Source organism: Hemitrygon akajei, chromosome 2 (assembly GCF_048418815.1).
Source record: "Hemitrygon akajei chromosome 2, sHemAka1.3, whole genome shotgun sequence".
Classification (NCBI taxonomy): Eukaryota; Metazoa; Chordata; class Chondrichthyes; order Myliobatiformes; family Dasyatidae; genus Hemitrygon; species Hemitrygon akajei.
The window spans coordinates 208,375,667-208,393,328 of NC_133125.1; the positions used below are offsets into that span (position 1 = coordinate 208,375,667).

The 17,662-nt window shown below is 43.4% G+C and overlaps 1 protein-coding gene across 1 annotated transcript; it reads right to left on the reverse strand.

Moving 5' to 3' along the window:
* Window positions 1-484: 484 nt before the first annotated feature.
* Window positions 485-11,779, reverse strand: LOC140720307 (zinc-binding protein A33-like). Its single transcript, XM_073035174.1, has 6 exons — window positions 11,292-11,779; window positions 11,063-11,158; window positions 10,419-10,652; window positions 9,090-9,112; window positions 8,879-8,994; window positions 485-1,670 (listed from the first exon to the last, which is right to left on the reverse strand). The coding sequence occupies exons 1-6, from the start codon at window positions 11,700-11,702 to the stop codon at window positions 1,141-1,143; spliced, it is 1,410 nt and encodes a 469-aa protein (XP_072891275.1). The 5' UTR covers window positions 11,703-11,779; the 3' UTR covers window positions 485-1,140.
* Between the last annotated feature and the right edge of the window lie 5,883 nt (window positions 11,780-17,662).

The following is a 17,662-nucleotide window of genomic DNA, read 5'->3' on the forward strand; positions in this document are numbered from 1 at the left end:
TTGAGGATGTGACGAAACACATTCATGAAGGAAGAGCCGTAGATGTAGTGTATCTGAATTTCAGCAAGGCATTTGATAAGGTACCCCACGCAAGGCTTAAGTTTTAAGGTGCTTTGAAGCAGGTACAGAGGAGGTGTCAAGGTAAGTTGTTTTCTTTTTAAAACGCAGAGATTGGTGAGTGCGTGGAATGGGCTGCCAGCGATGGTGGTGGAGGCGGATGCGATAGGGTCTTTTAAGAGACTGCTGGATAGGTACATGGAGCTCAGAAAAATAGAGGGCTATGGGTAACCCTGGGTAATTTCTAAAGTAAGTACATGTTCAGCGCAGCTGTGTGGGCCAAAGGGCCTGTATTGTGCTGTAGGCTATGTTTTCAAACAAAACAACTTTCCTCCAGACCACGATACACTTGCAGAAGAAATATCACGCACAGTGCATAAAAGAAAATATTACCATAAATTATTTAATTAAAATATAATTTATATGTATGTAGTGCACATCACCGGTAAACAGTAAACTGCTCGCTGTCCTAATGCTGAGACCTCGGTGGTGGCAGTGTACTCACTGTCTCACAGCCTGATGGAAGAAGCTGTTAGCCAGTCTGGCAGTCCAGTCGTGATGCTTCTGTAACTCCTTCCTGACTGCAGTGGATCACAGAGACTGTGGGATGGGTGGTGGGAATCTGCAATAATGCTCCAGGCCCTTCATCTACAATGCTCAGGGTAAAAGGCACAAATAGGGAGGATGGAGAAGCCAGTGATCCTCTCAATAGTTTTTAATATTTACGAAGGGTCAATTTACTATGAAGTTTCGACAGGAAACATCAACTGTGCATATCCCTTGATGAGTGTTGCCCGACCTGCTGTATTCCTCCAGTGCTTTGTATGTTACTACCACATCAATACAGTGGATTTTAGGGGAAACTTGGGAGCTCAGGACCCAATGTCCACGCTGTTGCTGGAGCCATGGGAAGCGCGATTATTTCAATGTTTATATATTTGAAAAATTATCGCTGTTCCATTGACCAATGAAATTAAAACTAATGGGTTGACAGGTTGAATATCTATTTGTGTTTATCTCACCTTCTCCATATTTATAATTACACAGATGTACTCCTGTCACTGGTCCCGGGACCCCACCCATTTATGGCCCAGGAGTGGAACTGCAAATTCTCAGCCACTGGCTTCCATCCCAAGTCCAGAAGAAAGGATAAAGTTTCTCTGTGAATTTATTCACAGTGAAAGTGTGGAGATGGAACTTGGTCTCCACATTGTAAAATGAAACAGTCCCGGATTCGTAACTGAGATAAATCCCCACCCTCCCAGGGATGGGACCAGCAGGGAGACGATATGGAGGAGAGGTCAGAACATGAAACTCGTTACAAACTCGCCGGACTGTCCAGAATCCAGTCTCTGGGTTCAGTGTGATACCTCCCTTCCTCTCCACAGACTCTGTTGCGACTCCCAGAATCCAGCGCTGATTCCCTGCCACCTCCACCTCCCAGTAATGTCTCCCCGATGTGAATCCCTCCGATCCCAGCACACAGAACCAGTTTGTGAATCTCTTCCCGGTGTCAGGGAGATTCCTCCGGGTCCGTGTCCACCTCACACTCTTCCGATCCTCAGACACCTCGAGCGCCGGATGCGCCGTTTCCACATCCAGGGTGACAGAGACTGGGGGGAGAAGCAGAGAATTAGAGAGTCCCCGGGGATGGAGCTTGAAAAGCACAGCCCCAAGCAATTCAGAAAGCCTTGCACTACTGAACAGTCTGAACTTCCCAGGATTCTGCTGCAGCTTTCCCTCTCTGCCCTGTACCAAGTATATTATTTTGAGAATTGCACAGAATATAAGGACGCAATAAGGAAGCAGGAGTTAGTCACCAGGCTCCTCAAACCTGCCCTATCATTCAATATGGCCATAATTGATCTCTGCTGTTATCAAATCCTCTTCTGTGCCAGTTTGCCAAGCACTCACATCCTTGAAAGTTCAAGCATTTCTCTATCTCCGCCATAGAGATTTCCAATAAACATATCTCTACCACCCTCATGGGCTGACAATTCCACAGATCTACCATCCGCCATGAAAAGAAATTTGTGCACACCTCACTTATAAATAAATGACCTCTAACTTGTAAGCGCTCTTGACGTGACTCTCATACTTGAGAAAACATCTGAACTTCTACCTGGTCAAGTCAAGTCCCTTAGGATCTGTTATGTTTAAATACGGTCCAGCCCTCATTCTTCCAAGCTCATCTAGACCCTAACCATTCAGCATCCCTCGATAGGACATCCCTCTCATTCCAGGAATGAGCTGATAAATCTCCTTCCAGTGGCATTTTTTTTTAAGTTCAGAAGGTCAAATTGAATAGAGTACTGCAGGTGTGCTCTCACCAATGCACCGTACAGCTGCAGCTAGTCACCATTATGCCCATACTTGCATGATATTATCCATATGAGGAATGGACTGGACAGAATGGAACAATAAAAGGAGCAGTTTATATCAAATATTTCTCAGAATATTTTGGTATTATAGAGAAATGCTGCTCCAGTAAGTGCAGTCTGACCTTTGCCTTATAGAGCCTCAGCTTTGCATACAGAATGGTAAAACTTGTCTTAGAAATCTGTTGGAATTTATTGATGAAATAACAGACAGGATAGACAAAGGAGATTCGGGGAAGGTTGTTCACTTGGATTTTCAGAATACATCTCACAAAGTGCCGCTGCTAAACAAGATAAGAACCTATGGCATCACAGGAAAGACACTAACAATGGCGGAAGAATGGCTGACTAGCAAAGAGTGGGAGTAAAGGGGACCTTTTTTGAGTTGGCTGCCAGTGACTAATGGTTTTCCCCAAGGGTCAGTATTGCAACGACTTCCTTTCACATTCTATGTCAGTGATCTGGATGACAGAATTGATGGCTTTGTGGCCAAGATTGCGGATAATACAAAAATAGGTGGAAGGCAATTGGTGTTGAGGAAGCAGGGAATTAGCAGAAGGAACTCGGCGGATTAGGAGAATGGGCAAAGAGGTGGCAGATGGAGTTCAGTTTTGGGAAGTGTATGTTAATGCATTTTAGTAGAGGATATAAAGATGTAGAATATTTTTGAAAAGGGGAGAAAATTCAGAAACTGGAGGTGCAAAGAGAATAGGGAGTCCTAGTGCAGGATTCCCTAAAGGTTAACTTGCAGGTTCAGTGAAGAAGGCAAGTGCAATGTTAGTATTCCGTTCGAGAGAACTGGAAAATAAAGCCAATAGTATAATGCCGAGGCTTTGTAAGGCATTGGATAGACCACATGTGAACTATTGTGAACTGCACTGAGCCTCTTGTCAAAGCAAGGATGTGCTGGCATTGAAAAGCAAGGATGTGCTGGCATTGAAAAGCAAGGATGTGCTGGCATTGAAAAGTAACGATGTGCTGGCATTGAAAAGTAACGATGTGCTGGCATTGAAAAGTAACGATGTGCTGGCATTGAAAAGTAACGATGTGCTGGCATTGAAAAGCAAAGATGTGCTGGCATTGAAAAGTAACGATGTGCTGGCATTGAAAAGTAACGATGTGCTGGCATTGAAAAGCAAAGATGTGCTGGCATTGAAAAGTAACGATGTGCTGGCATTGAAAAGTAACGATGTGTTGGCATTGAAAAGCAAGGATGTGCTGGCATTGAAAAGTAACGATGTGCTGGCATTGAAAAGCAAGGATGTGCTGGCATTGAAAAGCAAGGATGTGCTGGCATTGAAAAGTAACGATGTGCTGGCATTGAAAAGCAAAGATGTGCTGGCATTGAAAAGTTACGATGTGCTGGCATTGAAAAGTAACGATGTGCTGGCATTGAAAAGCAAGGATGTGCTGGCATTGAAAAGTAACGATGTGCTGGCATTGAAAAGCAACGATGTGCTGGCATTGAAAAGTAACGATGTGCTGGCATTGAAAAGTAACGATGTGCTGGCATTGAAAAGCAAGGATGTGCTGGCATTGAAAAGTAACGATGTGCTGGCATTGAAAAGTAACGATGTGCTGGCATTGAAAAGTAACGATGTGCTGGCATTGAAAAGCAAAGATGTGCTGGCATTGAAAAGTTACGATGTGCTGGCATTGAAAAGTAACGATGTGCTGGCATTGAAAAGCAAGGATGTGCTGGCATTGAAAAGTAACGATGTGCTGGCATTGAAAAGCAACGATGTGCTGGCATTGAAAAGTAACGATGTGCTGGCATTGAAAAGTAACGATGTGCTGGCATTGAAAAGTAACGATGTGCTGGCATTGAAAAGTAACGATGTGCTGGCATTGAAAAGCAAGGATGTGCTGGCATTGAAAAGTAACGATGTGCTGGCATTGAAAAGTAACGATGTGCTGGCATTGAAAAGCAAGGATGTGCTGGCATTGAAAAGTAACGATGTGCTGGCATTGAAAAGCAAGGATGTGCTGGCATTGAAAAGTAACGATGTGCTGGCATTGAAAAGCAAGGATGTGCTGGCATTGAAAAGTAACGATGTGCTGGCATTGAAAAGTAACGATGTGCTGGCATTGAAAAGCAAGGATGTGCTGGCATTGAAAAGCAAGGATGTGCTGGCATTGAAAAGCAAGGATGTGCTGGCATTGAAAAGCAAGGATGTGCTGGCATTGAAAAGTAACGATGTGCTGGCATTGAAAAGCAAGGATGTGCTGGCATTGAAAAGCAAGGATGTGCTGGCATTGAAAAGCAAGGATGTGCTGGCATTGAAAAGCAAGGATGTGCTGGCATTGAAAAGCAAGGATGTGCTGGCATTGAAAAGCAAGGATGTGCTGGCATTGAAAAGTAACGATGTGCTGGCATTGAAAAGCAAGGATGTGCTGGCATTGAAAAGCAAGGATGTGCTGGCATTGAAAAGCAAGGATGTGCTGGCATTGAAAAGTAACGATGTGCTGGCATTGAAAAGTAACGATGTGCTGGCATTGAAAAGCAAGGATGTGCTGGCATTGAAAAGCAAGGATGTGCTGGCATTGAAAAGCAAGGATGTGCTGGCATTGAAAAGCAAGGATGTGCTGGCATTGAAAAGTAACGATGTGCTGGCATTGAAAAGCAAGGATGTGCTGGCATTGAAAAGCAAGGATGTGCTGGCATTGAAAAGCAAGGATGTGCTGGCATTGAAAATGGTCCCGATCAGGCTCTGGGTGAGATCCTGCAACATATCACAACACAAAATGGAGGAGTTGGTGAGATGACACAAAGGACAGGCAGGAGATGAGGCATAAGCATAGCCAGTGGGATATTTACAGGGCAATAAAGACATGGTGCAGTTATACTGGACTGAAAGTGTTATATTTGAATATAACAAAATGGACAATCTTCAAATTCAGCTACAAATTGGCTAAAGGGTGGCTGCCATTGGGAACTGAATGTCTGATACGGTGTATCAGAAAGATAGGTTAGTAGAGATAGGGGGTGATGTGGCCCTGTGTATAAGAAATAATATTAAATCAATAGAAAGAAATGACATAGAATTGGAAGGTGTAGAGTCTCTACGGGAGAGTTAAGAAATAACAAGGGTAAATGGACCCTAATGGCAGTTGTATACAGGCCTCCAAACAGCAGCCGGGATGTGGATTACAAATTACAGCAGGAGCTAGAAAAGGTATGTCAGAAGGGCATTGTCATGATAATCGTTGTGGATTTTAACATGAAAGTGGATTGGGAAAACCAGGCCAGTACTGGAACTCAAGAGAGAGAATTTGTAGAATGTCTAAGGGATGGCTTTTTAGAACAGCTTGTTGTTGAGCCCACTAGGTAATCGGCTCTGCTGGATGGGGTGTTGTGCAATGATCTGGAGGTGATAAGAAAGTTTAAGGTTAGGGAACAGTGATCATAATATGATTGAGTTCACTTTGAAATGTGAGAAGGAGAAACTAAATTCCAATGTGTTGGTATTTCAGTGGAATAAAAGTAATTACAATGGCATGAGAGGGGAACTGGCCAAAGTTGACTGGAAAGGGACACTAGCAGGAAGGACAGCAGAGTTTCTGTGACAAATGAGGGAAGTACAAGACAGATATATTCCAAATAAGAAGAAATTTTCAAAGGGAAGAAGGACACTACAGTGCCTGACAACTGAAGTCAGAGCCAAAGTAAAAACAAAAAAGAGGGCATACAATGAATCCAAAGCTAGTGGGAAGTTAGAGGATTGGGGATCTTTTAAAAACTTGCAGAAGGAAACTAAGAAAGTCATTAGGAAGGAAAAGGTAAATTATGAAAGGAAGCTGGCAACTAATTTCAAAGAAGACACTAAAAGCTTTTTTAAATATATAAAGGGTAAAAGAGAGTTGAGGGTAAATATAGGACCAATAGAAAATGACACTGGAGGTATTGTAATGAGAGATACAGAGATGGCAGAGGAACTGAATACATATTTTTAATCAGTCTTTACAGTGGAAGACATCTGCAGTATACCGGATAGGCAAGTGTGTCAGGGAAGTGAAGTATGTGCGGTGAAAATTACAACTGAGAAGGTGCTCAGGAAGTTTAATGGTCTGAGGATGGATAAATATTCTGGAGCTGATGGAATGCACCCTCGGGTTCTGAAGGAAGTAGCTGGAGAGATTGCGGAGGCATTAACAATGATCTTTCAAGAACCAATAGATTCTGCCATTGTACCGGATGACTGGAAAATTGTAAATGTTACTCCACTATTTAAGAAGGGTGGGAGGCAGCAGAAAGGAAACTATAGACCTGTTAGCCTGACATCAGTGGTTGGGAAGTCATTGGAATCGATTGCTAGGGATGAGATTACTGAGTACCTAGAGGCACATGACAAGATAGGCCAAAGCCAGTATGGTTTCCTGAAAGGAAACTCCTGCCTGACAAACCTACTGCAATTCCTTGAGGAAATTACAAGCTTTGAGGAAATTGAGGTAGACGAAGGAGATGCAGTAGATGTGGTGTACTTGATTTTCGGAAGGCCTTTGACAAAGAGCCGCACATGAAAATGCTTAGCAAGATAAGAGCCCATGGAATTACTAGCATGGGTGGATCATTGGCTGATCAGCAGAAAACAGAGAGTGGAAATAAAGGGATCCTATTCTGACTAGCTGCCGGTTACCAGTGGAGTTCCACAAGGGTTGGTGTTGGGACCACTGTTTTTTGCGATGTATGTTAATGATGTGGACAATGGGATTAATGCATTTGTGGCTAAATTTGCCGATGATACAAAGATAGGTGGAAGAGCAGGTAGTGTTGAGGAAACAGAGAGCCTGCACAGAGACTTAGATAGTTTAGGGGAATGGGCAAAGAAGTGGCAAATGAAATACAATGTTGGAAAGTGTGTGATCATGCACTTTGATGGAAGAAATAAATGGGCAGACTCTTATTTAGATGGGGAGAGAATTCAAAATGCAGAGATGCAAAGGGACTTGGGAGTCCTTGTGCAGGATACCCTAAAGGTTAACCTCCAGGGTGAGTCAGTGGTGAAGAAGGCAAATGCAATGTTGACATTCATTTCTAGAGGTATAGAATATAAGAGCAGGGATGTGATGTTGAGGCTCTATAAGGCACTCATGAGACCACACTTGGAGTATTGTGTGCAGTTTTGGGCTCCTTATTTTAGAAAGGATATACTGACATTGGAGAGGTTTCAGAGAAGCCTCACAAGAATGTTTCCAGGAATGAAAGGGTTACCGTATGAGGAATGTCTGGCAGCTCTTGGGCTGTATTCCCTAGAGTTCAGGAGAATGAGGGGGGGGGGGGGGGATCAAAGAGAAACATTCCAAATGTTAAAATGCCTGAACAGAGTACATATGACAAAGTTATTTCCCATAGTATGGGAATCTAGGACAAGAGGGCACAACTTCAGTATTGAAGGACGTCCATTTAGAACAGAGATGCAGAGAAATTACTTTAGTTGGAGGGTTGTAAATCTGTGGAATTTGTTGCCACGAGCAGTTGTGGATGCCAAGTCATTGGGTGTATTTAAAGCAGAGTTAGATAGGTTCTTGATTAGTCGGGACATCGAAGGGTATGGGGAGAAGGCAGGGGAATGGGGATGACTGGAAGATTTGGATCAACCCATGATTGAATGGTGGAGGACTGGATGGGCCAAATGGCCTACTTCTGCTCCTATACCTTTTGGTCTTACGGTCTTATTAAGCATATTAATATGGATAAATCCCTGAAGCCTTATGGGGTGCATCTGAGAGTATTAGGATTAGGGAAGGACTTGCAAGGACTCTGGCAGATATAATTACAGTATTTAGCATTTAGCCACAGGTGAGACGCCAAAGACTGAAGATTCAGGTTGTGTTTTTCAGTAAGAAGGACTGGAAGAACAAGCCAGGGAACACCAGGCTGCTGAGCCTAACATCAGTGGTGTGAAAGTTACTGGAATGGATTCTGAGAAACAGTTTTGCCAACATTTGAAGAGATAAAGAGTGATTAGAGATAGCCAGCATACCTTTGTGGGTGGAAAATTGCATGACATATTTCATTAGGTTTATTGAAGAGGCAACAGTAGCAATTGATCAGAAGAGATTGTAGATATTGCCACCCTGAACTTCAGCAAGGTCTTTGACAAAGTATCTTTTTGTGTCTGTCATTTAGTTTAATGATTGTTAATCCCTCAGCAGCCATGGTAGAATTGAGCCTCATCTCATGCAATATTTTGTAGTCTAGATGGATTCAGGATGAAGTAGTTAATGGAACAGCCCATGTACTGGGTTATTGTACCACTCTGCTGATTGTTTTCAGGGATCTGACCTCGGCAGCTGATGATATGAAAGTGATGCTGCCTGACCAGTGGGGTTTTTGCTGAAATTAAACTCAAATCACCCACCAGTCCATCACTAAATTCAAACTTTGCATCCAATAAGTACATAAAGTTCTCTCAAAGACAAGGTTAAAAAATGAGACTTACTCAGCTTAGTGACATGAAACATTTCTCTCCACACCGTATACAACAGGGGCTGATCAAATTTTTCAACCGGCAGTGCACCATCTGCCACTGACAGTAATTCTTTCTCTTCAATAATCCTGCAATTATTAAACAGTTGGTTATAAACAAATCATCAACAATCCATGAATCTTTTAACAAAAACATGTATAATTTCTGTTAACAGCAGATGTACCTCTTCTTCCGATAAGTTTCCTCCTGAAAGAAATAAAGCAGAGATTTGACTTCATTGAAATCTTCCACATCCTGACAACAGGAATTTCAGCCAAGTTATCACAGCTGCTAAAAATTCCCATTTCCCACTATCTAGCTCACACTCCTAGAGACACACAGAGAGAATGAATACAAGGAATGTTTCTGAAAAATGCATCTTAACTCAGTGGAAGAAATTTTCAGGAAAAATAGAAGATGATTGACTCTTTGGTAAAATGTCACTGATGATCAGATTGCAGAGTTTGCTTTTATCAATGGAAGTGATGGTGTTGGGGTTGGAGAAAGTACTGCTGGTTGAGAGGAGAAAATTTGCAAGGTGGTCTTTGATAAATCCCATAAGAAATCCAGTGAAGAAAGCTGCCGCTGTGTGGCTAAAGCAGACAGGAGAGATTCAATGTAATGCGGAAGGAAAATGAACAGATGAAATTTGGGACACTGTTGATGGGTGTGGTGAGCAGATAGGAACAGGCTTGTGCAGAGTAGGAAATGACAGAAGATCATGGGCTGAATTGCCTGATGTGATGTAGAATGGGATAGAATCCCTTGTGGAACATATCTGAAAGAGAAAACAGGCCGTCTGTTTACCTTATGCAATTCAGCCTTCGTTCCCACAGACCAACAAAGAGACCTTGACACTGGTCATTCCTGATAAACTTAGAATGTGGGACTGTAAATGGATTTTAATGTGAGTTTCAGGGAGCATATTACATGGTGAATCACAGAAACAATTGCTGCTCAGTGCTCAGATCTTAGTAACTTGTTCCCCATAGACTGAAGTAAGAGATGAAACACATTTGCTGTTTGCCACAATATCACATATATCAAAACATCAAAATATACAGAAAAACTGTGCTGTTTTCCGTCAATGACTAACAGAGTCCTCATGTGTGCTGAGGGCAGAGCCAACACAGCATGCCCACAACTTGCTAACCCTAGCCTGACGATCTTTGGAAAATGTGGGAGGAAACTGGAGCACCCAGAGGAATCGCACCGCTGTCAAGTGCAGAAAGTCTGAACTCCTTACTGACAGCGGGAATTGAACCCTGATCACTGATCGTTGGCACTCTAGTTCTAATGCATTATGATAATCACTATGCAGTGCTACCACGCAGACTTTCCAGTGATGTGCACATATTGTGGGAGGTCATTTTGGAGACAGCAACAGTCAAAGCATCTTTCAAGTTAAATTAGCTTCTAACTATCAGGAAATGCTGCATTTACTTCAAATATATCACTCTTCATTTCGTGCCTGTGAACTTTCTTTGAATCAAATTTACATGTAATCCCTCACCTTGAGAAATACTACACTATCTTTTTGATCCATCTGTTCCTGTAACTTTGAGAGTTTCTTCTGAATAGAATTTAAATTCTCTTGAACCCGTCGAAGATTTTTCTCCATTGGATTTAGAATCCTCTCCTCCTCTTCCCTGAGATCTCGGAGTAAGCACTGCTCTTTCTCAGTGAGAACCCGGCGCAGTTCAGCATACTGCGATGTGATGTGGGTCTGAAGGCTGCGAGACTGTTCCTGTCAAATGAAAGTTGAGTATTAATAAATGCAGTTACTGCATTGTATTCCCTTATAACATTGAAGATGACCTTCCGGCCCATCAAAGTATATGCTGGTTATCAGAGAAATCTTATTGATTCTTTTCTCTCGCATTCCCCTTAAATCTATTCTCCCTCAATGTGTTAACTGCAATCTGATTCACATACCATCCACCTTCACCGGATTAATTTGGCATCATTAATATTTTCAGCTGGAGCACCGAGGAAGTGACTGAGCGGCAGTGTTCACAGGGAGAACCTACAAACATCATGCAGACAGCACCGCAAGTCAGGATCGGAGCCAGGTCAGTGGAGCTGCAAGCATCTGCTATTGTGCTGCAAAGCAACAAATGTACACAAGATCAGAAATTCTGCAGTGGAAGGACTCACCCGAACTCCAGAAATCTTCTCTTTCTGTTGTTGCTCCATTTCCTGTAAGTCTGATTTCTTTTCTGTGAGAGAGTCTAAGGAAGATTTCACCTGAGCCTGGTATCAGAGAGTGAATGAATTAACAAATAAAGATACAGTGCCAATTCAGAGCAGCTGATTGTCATATCGGGAACTTAAAAAATAAAGTGGCAGTGAAGTATTCAGGTGATCAAAATCTGTTTGTTTTTACCTTATAGATTTCAACGGCTTCGTTAACCGGCATGAACTTGTGGTACTTGTGTTCCCGCGCGTCTCTACAGATCACACAGATTAATTTCTTGTCCGTCTCACAAAACAGCTTCAGTTCTTCCTGATGTTCCTCGCAGTGAAGTTGATTTTCCTCCTCTCTCGGATTCAGGTGCACTTTTCGAGCTTTCTCAGCCAGTCTTGCTAAGGCCCAATTTGCCCTGAGGGTGCGGTCGACAAACTCCTCTCTACATTCCGGACAGGAGTTTCTCTCCTCCCTTTTCCAACACCTTCTGATACAGGAACGGCAGAAGTTGTGCCCACACTCCAGCGACACCGGATCAGTGAAGAAATCCAGGCAGATGGAACAAATTGCCTCCTCGGTTAAACTCTCGACTTGGCCTTTCGAAGCCATGTTAACGCCCAGCACTTCCTGATTCACGATCTTTTTACTTTGGGGGATCTGCTGAACCCCTGCAGTACCACGATTGTCCAGTAGACGCGCTGCAGTCTCAGGGAATGAACGTTATGTTGCCGCAAGTTTATTGTTATTCGACCGCATACATGAACACAGTTAAAGGAAACAACGTTCCTCTGAGATCAAGGAGGAAAACACAGTACATACATCACATAAAATAATACTAGCACAATATTAACAGATAAAATATATAGTCTGTAGTTGAACAAGATAACAGAAAATGCATATATAACAGTTTAGTGCTACAGGCGCCGTTTTAAATAACGTGTGCTGGGTGGCAGCAGGCAGTAAGAAGTCTACTTACCTGAGTGAAGATGCCGTACTCAGCCTAACAGTCATTCTTCTTATACAGTGCCTGATGGTAGGAGGTCTAATATGTTGTGGGATAGGTGGGAGGGCTCCAAGTATCTGAGAGTACAGTTAGACGAGAAGCTAGACGGGACTGCCAACACAGATGCCTTGTGCAGGAAGGCACAGAGTCGACTGTACTTCCTTAGAAGGCTGGCGTCATTCAATGTCTGTAGTGAGATGCTGAAGATGTTCTATAGGTCAGTTGTGGAGAGCGCCCTCTTCTTTGTGGTGGCGTGTTGGGGAGGAAGCATTAAGAAGAGGGACGCCTCACGTCTTAATAAGCTGGTAAGGAAGGCGGGCTCTGTCGTGGGCAAAGTACTGGAGAGTTTAACATCGGTAGCTGAGCGAAGGGCGCTGAGTAGGCTACGGTCAATTATGGAAAACTCTGAACATCCTCTACATAGCACCATCCAGAGACAGAGAAGCAGTTTCAGCGACAGGTTACTATCGATGCAATGCTCCTCAGACAGGATGAAGAGGTCAATACTCCCCAATGCCATTAGGCTTTACAATTCAACTGCCAGGACTTAAGAACTTTTAAAAGCTATTATTAATGCTTTTTGAGATAGTGATTTAGATGCATATCATATTTTTTACTGAGTTAAGTATTGTATGTAATTAGTTTTGCTACAACAAGTGTATGGGACATTGGAAAAAAATGTTGAATTTCCCCATGGGGATGAATAAAGTATCTATCTATCTATCTATCTATCTATCTATCTATCTATCTATCTATCTATCTATCCTTGACAACACTGCGGGCTCTGGCAATGCACCGATTCTGATACATGTTCTGGATGAGAGTGAGGAAGAAAGACTCTGATGATTCTCTCAGCTGTCCACACATTCGATTACAGGGCCCTGTGGTCCAATTCCTTGCAATTCCTAACCAGTCAGTGATGTAGATGGTCAAAACATTGTAGATGGCAACCCTGTGTTGGGTAGTTAGAACGGGGGTGAGGAGAGCTCCTCAGGAACTGCAGACTAAGGAGGTGCTTTTGAGAGACCAGGTGAGATCATTCATGGTGTGTAGTCCAAGAAACTTGGTGCTCCTGATTCTGTTGGTGGAGGAGCCTCTGATATGCAGTAGGAAGTGGGCAGTCTGCACTTTCCTGAAGTCCACAATCATTTCTTCAGTATTATCCACTCTGAGACTCAAGTCATTGAGTTTGCACCAGCCCACAAGATGCTATACCTCTTCTCTCTATGTTGATTCAACGTTGTTGCAGATTAGGCTAACCACCGTCGTGTATCAGTGAACTAAGATGTGGATAGATCTGGATCTAGCAAAGTTCAATATTCAAAGTAAATTTATTATCAAAGTTCACACAAGTCACCATATAGAATCCTGACATTTGTTTTCTTGTGGCATATTCAGTAAATCCAAGAACCATATTCGAATCAATGAAAGGCCGCACCCTATAGGGTGAACAAACAACCAAGGTGCAAAAGACAACAAATTATGCAAATAACTAGGACACCATAATAACTGCTCCTGGCCCCGGTACTGAAAGTCCTGAGGCTCCTGTACCACCTTCCTGATGACAGCAGTGAGAGGGGGTCATGACCTGGTAGTAGGTGGGGGTTCCTGATGATGGATGCTGCACTCTACGTGACAGCACTCTGTGTGGATTTGCTCCACACTGATGAGGGCTTTACTTGTGATGGACTAGGCCGCATCCACTATTCTTTGTAGGAACTTCCATTCAAGGGTAGCTCCATATAAGGATGGGATGCAATCACTCACATATTGAAGTTTGTCAAAGTTTTAAATGTCATGCCGATTCTTCTCAAACTCCTAAGGAAGTAGAGGCGTTGTCGTGGTTTCTTCATAATTGCACTTATAGATAGATAGATAGATAGATACTTTATTCATCCCCATGGGGAAATTCAACCTTTTTTCCAATGTCCCATACACTTGTTGTAGCAAAAACTAATTACATACAATACTGAACTCAGTAAGAACTAACTCAAAAAGCATTAATAATAGCTTAAAAAAGTTCTTAAGTCCTGGCAGTTGAATTGTAAAGCCTAATGGCATTGGGGAGTATTGACCTCTTCATCCTGTCTGAGGAGCATTGCATCGATAGTAACCTGTCGCTGAAACTGCTTCTCTGTCTCTGGATGGTGCTATGTAGAGGATGTTCAGGGTTTTCCATAATTGACCGTAGCCTACTCAGCGCCCTTCGCTCAGCCACCGATGTTAAACTCTCCAGTACTTTGCCCACGACAGAGCCCGCCTTCCTTACCAGCTTATTAAGACGTGAGGCGTCCCTCTTCTTAATGCTTCCTCCCCAACACGACACCACAAAGAAGAGGGCGCTCTCCACAACTGACCTATAGAACATCTTCAGCATCTCACTGCAGACATTGAATGACGCCAACCTTCTAAGGAAGTACAGTCGACTCTGTGCCTTCCTGCACAAGGCATCTGTGTTGGCAGTCCAGTCTAGCTTCTCGTCTAACTGTACTCCCAGATACTTGTAGGTCTTAACCTGCTCCACACATTCTCCATTAATGATCACTGGCTCCATATGAGGCCTAGATCTCCTAAAGTCCACCACCATCTCCTTGGTCTTGGTGATATTGAAACGCAGGTAGTTTGAGTTGCACCATATCACAAAGTCCTGTATCAGTTTCCTATACTCCTCCTCCTGTCCATTCCTGACACACCCCACTATGGCCGTGTCATCAGCGAACTTCTGCACATGGCAGGACTCTGAGTTATATTGGAAGTCTGATGTGTACAGGGTGAACAGGACCGGAGAGAGTACGGTTCCCTGCGGCGCTCCTGTGCTGCTGACCACTGTGTCAGACCTACAGTCTCCCAACCGCACATACTGAGGTCTATCTGTCAAGTAGTCCACTATCCAATCCACCATGTGAGAGTCTACTCCCATCTCCGTTAGTTTGTGCCTTAAGATCTTGGGCTGGATGGTGTTAAAGGCACTAGAGAAGTCAAGGAATGTGATCCTCACAGCACAACTGACCCCATCTAGGTGAGAGAGTGATTTGTGCAGCAAATAAGTGGGCAACTTATGTGTTGGGCCCAGGACAGGTCCCCTGAGATGATAACATTGAGGAATCACAGTACAGTCGTGCGTCAGCACTGCGAACGGCAGCAGACTGAGAACCGGGGGGCACCAGCGCTCAGCATGATGAAGTTAGAGACGTTCCTGCCAACACGGTTTGTCTGGGGTTTCTCCATCAAGAAGTTTATCAAAAAGAGAGTGGGCACACAGTACTGGCTTCTCCGCTTACCACCCAGCCTCACACTGACCATCACGAAGCTCGATCCATGGGGGTGGGACTCAGTCTCTGCTGCTTAAATCAGATCAGGAGAGCTTCCCGGTCAGCAGTGGTGAGCTTCTTGAACAAGCCATCTTATTCAGACCCTGTTACAGTAAACACGAGGTGGTAGTTCAAGTGTCAGCTCAGAGATACTCCACTTAAGATCTTCCAGCATCATATAGTATTCCCGTTACAATGGTTAAATGCACCAGTGACCCACAAAAGTAAAAAAAAACTACTGGATACTCTCCTTCTAGGTAAAGTTCTCCTGAACTGCATATAGTTTACAAGTACAGCTAGTAATTTCTCTTTCAGTACCATCAACCTGGGTTTGACCATACTCCCCATTGCTGCTATATGTGGAAGGTGAAGGAGTCTTGGGTCCTGCATTGCAAAGTTTGATCACCTCAGTGGCTTGTGTCGTTGGACTCACTCTTGCCTGTGCTTTGGTGATTATTGTTCTCAGTGCTGAACACAGTTTACTATGTAACCCCTGGGTCGCCTCAGGCTCGCTCAGCTCATTCTCGTCTGGGGGAGCAGCCTTCGGCCCCACCAAACTGGGTAATCAGCTGGTGTGGATGCTGTGTGATGTCCCCGCCTCGCCCAGAAACAGACAGTACACCATATGCGATTAAATGAGTACAATTTATAAAGGTTACTATAACTAAGTGATTAAAAACGATACAGTGTATATGAAGGAAAAGAAAATAAAGAAAAGGCGCCAAACTTATCAAAGTCCAAACCACTTCGTGCACAACCGTTGGAGCTCAATTACTGAAGTCTTCTGGCCACCATTCGATCCCCTCCGAACTCTTCGACTTGCAGCTCAGGACCACCCGAAGTGGTCAACCAAGCACATCTATCTTCGTCTCCTCTCCTTGGGGTACCTCCTGGCCTCGGACCCCTGCTTGAGGTCCGTTCCTCACCCAGTTTACAGCATCGTGTCCTCTCTCTCTCACCCCCTCGTGCCGATCTCCCCAAAAGCCCGCCAACAGTAGCTTACAGACCCAGAAGAAAGAACAACATTAATCCCAATTGGTTTACACAGGAATACAATTCTCCTTATCAGTAAATTTTAACCCAAACAAGCTTCCAGCACTCTCTCACAACAAAGAAACATTCCTACTTTTAACAAACAGAGAAGCCATTTTGATTAACATACGCAGTAACAAAGAAAGAGAAGAAATGCCCCTTTACAACTATTAGTGCGATTTGATTGAGGCACTTCAGCGTGGAACTGGATATGTAGCTGTGGCCTGCACAGTGCTGAACTGACCAACTCAGTCGATCATAAATGCAATTATGAAGACAAATCCCAAGGTTGGATAAAGTATACATACTTTGATGATAAATGTGCTTTGAACTGTGAGAAGCGGATTTCATAATTTTACAATAATTCACCACTAGCCTACATATCTCTGCAGTATTTGACCTTTGGATGAGCTCAAGAATGGATCACCACCTGGAATTCTGACATTGTAGTTATTAGTGAGACTTGGTTGGAGGAGGGCAGGACTGGCAGCTCAGTATTCTGGGGTTCGGTTGTTTTAGATGTGACAGAGCGGGAGGAGCAGTGGCGTAACTAGTCAGGGAAAATGTCACAGCAGTCAGGACAGACTGGTGAACTCATCTAGCGAGCCATTATATGGGGCTGAGAAGTAAGAAAGGTATGACCGCGTGAATGGAGTTATATTACAGACCACTCAACAGTCCGAGTGATTTAGAGGAACAAATTTGTAAAGAGATTGCAGACAGTTACAAGAAACATAAGGTTGTTATAGTGGGTGATTTTAACTTTACACATATTGACTGGGAATCCCATACTGCTGAAGGACTAGATGGGATAGTGTTTTATCAAATGTGTTCAGGAAAGTTTCCTTCATCAGTTCATAGAGGTCCCAAAGAGAGAACATGCGATACTGGATCTGCTGTTAGGGAATGAAACAATGCAGGTGATAGAAGTTTGTGTAGGGGAACATTTTGCATCTAGTGATCATAATGCCATTAATTTCAAAGTAAATTTGCAAAGATATAAGTCTATTGCACAGGTTGTGATTCCAAATTGGAGTAATACCAATTTTGATGGTAATCAGAAATGATCTGGCAAGTATGGACTGGGAGAGGTTGTTTCCTGGCAAAAGTGGGAGGACGTCAAAGCCAAATTTTCAGAGTACAAGTCTAGTATGTGCCTGTCAGAACAAAAGATAAAGATAACGTGTAGGGAACCTTGGTTTTCAAGAGATGTTGAGGCCCTA